At 43.2% G+C, this 5000-nt stretch overlaps 1 protein-coding gene across 3 annotated transcripts in view; it reads left to right on the top strand.

The window, feature by feature from the left end:
• LOC135107422 (ATP-binding cassette sub-family C member 9-like) overlaps positions 1 to 5000 on the top strand; it is a 38455-nt gene that overhangs the window by 7926 nt on the left and 25529 nt on the right. For all 3 annotated transcript variants that reach the window (XM_064017268.1, XM_064017266.1, XM_064017267.1), the window contains one exon: positions 1 to 1245. This exon is cut by the window's left edge and continues 147 nt beyond it. In XM_064017268.1, coding sequence (XP_063873338.1) covers positions 490 to 1245 — 756 coding nt within the window. In that variant the 5' untranslated portion in view covers positions 1 to 489. The remainder of the gene's footprint in view (positions 1246 to 5000) is intronic.

Here is a 5000-nt window from a genome sequence, read left to right as displayed (position 1 = left end):
AAGAAAAATAAAACAAGTTTCATGATACACATGTTTGTTCGTTAAGTGCGCGAATATAGTATAAAATAGAAAAAAAATACACGTTTTCCGTGATAAATGTGACGTAGGAATTATATATTTCTAACTAGACGGCGGCAAGGGCGTGGCGCCAGCGTTGTGGTGACGGGGTGAGCGGCTGTGCGGGGACGTGGTGGAGCACGCTGGGTCGTGATTCACCCTGACGGCTGTAAGCTATTATTAAAAGAAACATTTTTTATTACTATGAACTTTTCGTGCATAGATAAGGGTCCTCCTAAAACTGGAGTAAAATTGTGCGTGATTGTAAATTTGAAGTTAATTCGTGGAAAATACATGAAATTTGAAATGCACATTTGTTTGAAAGGTTAATAAGAAAAAAAAATGCTTGTAAAAAGAAGTGCAAATATTTGTGAAAATGAAGGAGTGAAGCGGTGAGAGTGTGACCTTAGGTTTGCATGACCTGCCAGCGTGATGGGTGACCCCTCTCGACTGGATGGAAGCATACCGGGGTCAGACATCCCAGGCGGAGTGGTGACGTTGACCCCGGCCACCACGAAGCGGGTGTTCAAAGAGTTCCTCAGCACGGTGCTGAATGACCTAGTGCGACAGCCACCCTCCAAGTCAGAAGTGGTCAATGTCACCGCCATCATGGAGGAGTTGTCGACCCACGCCAAGACCACGTCCGAGTCCCCCACGCCCGTGCTCTTCTTCGCCCGGCCAGAGTCACCCGACACTCTGGCGTTGGCGCTGGAGGGGTCGTGGGCCGTGGTGGTGATGACGGCGCTGCTGATCGGCAAGTGCGTGACCACGACTCCTAAAAGCTCCTGCGCTGCCTCGCCCACGCTGCTTCACGGTCACGGGATCCGAACACTGGTGCTGCTGCTGCTCACGCTTACCCAGGCGGGGGCCTGCGGCGAGGCAGCACTCAGGTACCACCACTCCCAAGCCCCTCACGTCCTGCTCATTCCCGCTCACGTCCTCGCCCTGGTCACCACCCTCCTCACCTGGATTCTCTATCACCACCTGGAGAAGTGGCAGTGTGGGGGCGGGGTGGGCGTGGGGGTTGGGATATGGTCGTGCGGGGCGTGCGTTGGTGGAGTGCGGGTGTGGCAGGCGGTGGGCTTGGGGGGAGTGCCGCCCATGCTGGTGTATCCCACGCTCAGTCTGGTTTGCGGGGTGCTACAGTTACTTCTCTGCTGCCTGGACGTTGTTGCCTTCCTGCACTGGGTGAGTGTGGGCTGGAGAGAGGAGGGGGTCGGGAAGGCGGGATGGCAGAATGCTGGAGGTGAGGCAGGTCCTTAAGAACATAAGGACATAAAGAGACTGGTAAAGGCCAGGCAGCTCACGCAAGGCAGCGTCTGCTCACACAGCACATGTCATTTTAGCTCCATTCATCTTTCTAGACATAGTTCATGCCTTTTTTTGGAAATACAAGATGAATTATTTTAAGTTAGTTTTAAGTTAGACACTTCCCTGAATTTCTGAACCCTAGAAAAATTTTTTGTCATATATTTTCTTTAGTGACGCCAGTGCATCTGCATCCATTCTGTAGTATGGGAACTGTAATAGCGGGACATAAAATGGAATGGCACGCATTTGAAGAAGGAGGCATGTAATAAAGTTTACGAGACGAGAGGAAGTATGGAGCAGCGGGAACTAAGAGGCAGGGTACCAGACAGTTAACATACGGGAAGGTAAAAGGAACGAATAACACATGAAAGAACAAAGCTACATCTGTTTCAAGAATCCCTATAGCCAGAAAGATAAAAAGAAGAATGTGCATCACAAACACACATTTTTTCTTCCATTCCGTAATAAGGGAGTGAAGGTTTTATTTGCATTTTATCATTTGTTTCATCTCAGTCATCTCATTTCGAGTCTTGGGTAAATGGTTTGGTGAACGGCGCGTGGGAGTTTGAAAATATAAGTATCCTGTTTATTTCATCGATGACTCATAGAAGAGATTGAATAGCGGTACCAGTCAATGGGCAGCCGTTTCTCTTTTTTCCTTCTCCAACTCCGCTGTCCTCCATGCGTCTGATGAAAGGAAAGAAAGTGACAGCTTGCTTGTTTACTTTTATTTAACTATCTTCTTATCTATTATTTTTCTTTCTTTCCATTTCCCTTCCTCCCGTATCTTTTTTTTTTCTTTCCTTGTTGTTGTTGTTGTTGTTCTTGTTGTTGTTCTTACTTCTCCTCCTCTTCCTGTGTGTGTGTGTGTGTGTGTGTGTGTGTGTGTGTGTGTGTGTGTGTGTGAACTTCGTACGTGCGTGGCATAAGAAAATATTTTCAACAATTAGATGTTTTCACAAGAGATTTCCCTTATTCATTTATTTATATATTCATTTATTTGTGTTTATTTATTTATTCATTCATTACTTTATCTGTTCATATATTGTAAAAAGGGAAGAGTTAGTAGGAAGAAGGTTGGAGCTGGTCAATGTTACTCATCCCTGGAATGAAACTTTCTTTTACATTACACAATTTCCAGCGGAACTATCTAGTCAAAGAAACACAGTTGTTGTATTGTCTCATTTTTCTTCCGTCTTATGATCATGAATACAACTTTAGCCTGTATAATATCATGCAGTGTCGGTACAATCTCTAACGGAATTATTTAGTCAAGGAAATAGAACTGCCGCATTCTCTAACTCTCCCTCTGTTTCATGATCCTGTATATAACTTTCTTTTCTATTTCACAACACAATATCAGCATAACTTCAAGAGAAACTGTAAAGTCGAACATAGTACTCTCATTCCCTAACTTTTCTTCCAGTTTCGTAATCCCGGATACAACTTTCTTTTACACTACACAATGAAATGTTAGTGTACTTTCAAGCGAAACTATGAAATCTAATAAGTACTCATAGTTGTTGTATTCTCTCTAACTTTTCTTCCGTTTTGTGAGAACTAATATAACTGTTTTATGTATATATATATTTTTTTTTTATCACACAATGCAACGTATGTATAATTTCTCGTGGAACTATTTAATTGAAGAAATATGGTTGCCGCATTTCTAACCTTCGTCTCGTTTCGTGAGCCTGAATAGTTTTAGGTGAGCCACGGCGATACTCAGAAGGTAAAAGTAAATATGTACGTGAGGGGACGCAGAGGAGATACACACTTGTTGAAGAATGGCTGCCGGTGACTCGGGGACGCGAGTTCAGGGAGTGAGAGGCGCACCTGCGTGTCATCTCATTCGTGCTCGCCTTTTTATCACACACACCCACACACCCACACACACACACACACACACACACACACACCGTACCATACACACACGCCTCGTGGTAAACGTCTGCTGGTGTTTACTTAAGCTCGGGTTTGTTATACCGCAATGGCAAGAACGTAATAAAACCAAGGGCATTGTAAAAAAAAAATAATAATAATGAAAAAGTAGAGGGTGAAAGAAAGAACGGAGAGAGAGAGAGAGAGAGAGAGAGAGAGAGAGAGAGAGAGAGAGAGAGAGAGAGAGAGAGAGAGAGAGAGAGAAGCATCGAAGATAAAAATAATAATGATAATGATAATAATGATAATAATAGTAATAACAACAACAACAACAACAACAACAAACAACAACAAACAACAACAACAATAATAATAACATAACTAATTAATTATGTACAAACTAAATACGTGAATACTCATATATGGTAAACGAAAGACTGTTCTTTATCGCACACACGCAAAAAAAAAAAAAAAAATCGGAAAATGTAACAGTTAATTGCGCAGTGACAGCTTGAGTGATGGCACCGTGAAGACAGAGAGAGAGAGAGAGAGAGAGAGAGAGAGAGAGAGAGAGAGAGAGAGAGAGAGAGAGAGAGAGAGAGGAGGAGGAGGAGGAGGAGAAGGAACATAGAGTAAAGAGGGAAGACTGAGAAAGAGGAAGAGAGATGTAAGAAGGACTTCCTTACTTACTTGGCTAGCTGCCGTGAAGAGAGAGAGAGCGAGAGAGAGAGAGAGAGAGAGAGAGAGGAAGGAAATATCACTTGGCCCCCCCGTCTCTATAGTGCCTATGCCGCGCTGTGACTCCCATTCATCTCTGCTCTACTTCTGTGTTTGTTCCTCTCTCCCCCAGCAGCCTCTCTTCCCGCGACCCCGATGCTGACGCTGCTGCTGCCTTGCCAAACCCTGCGTGTGTGTGTGTGTGTGTGTGTGTGTGTGTGTGTGTGTGTGTGTGTGTGTGTGTGTGTGTGTGTGTGTTGATTGGTACTCTTTTTCTTTTATGGGGTAGTTCGGTCTCATTGTTTTTACTTGTGTTTCTTTTATAATTTCTTGATTTTTTTCTTATTTTCTCCTTATTTTCCTCCTCCTCTTTTTATTTCTCTTTCCTACTTCTTCTTGTTGTTCTTGTTGTTCTTCTTGTTCTTGTTCTTGTTCTTCTTGTTCTTGTTCTTGTTCTTGTTCTTCTTCTTCTTCTTCTTCTTCTTCTTCTTCTTCGTCTTCTTTTCCTCCTCCTCCTCCATCTCGTCGTTGCTGAGTTATTTATTCCTGCTACTTGACACTTTTCTCCCTGGCAGCCGTCACGCAGCCCTCATCCTGCCATCTGTGACTCACTGCAACCTTTCACTCACCCACCCATCACCCAAGAGCGCGTCACTTACCTACCCCTCACCTGCTAACCTGTCACCCACCCACTCACTTACTTGTTTATTGGTCGCAAGATACAAATAAAATATGACATGCAAAAAAAGGAAACAGCTTAAATAGAGTAAAAAGATTGTAATATTTTAAGTAGGTAGGATAATAGTAGTAGAGTATTTTCTTAACATACGCATAATAATTTCAGAATAAAAGGATAATAGACGCTACATTAGTTAAACAAATCACTGCACTCACACAATAAAAGAGAACATTATGAAATTCACACGTTACAGGCACCCATTCACCCATTCAAACGTTATACTCGTAGTTAACCCATTCCCGTCATCCATTCACGGTACCATACGATAAAAGATAACATTTAAAACTCACACGTT

Source organism: Scylla paramamosain, chromosome 15, assembly GCF_035594125.1.
Source record: "Scylla paramamosain isolate STU-SP2022 chromosome 15, ASM3559412v1, whole genome shotgun sequence".
Lineage (NCBI taxonomy): Eukaryota > Metazoa > Arthropoda > Malacostraca > Decapoda > Portunidae > Scylla > Scylla paramamosain.
Note: the sequence above shows the minus strand (reverse complement) of the source record. Positions and strands in the feature narration are given on the sequence as shown.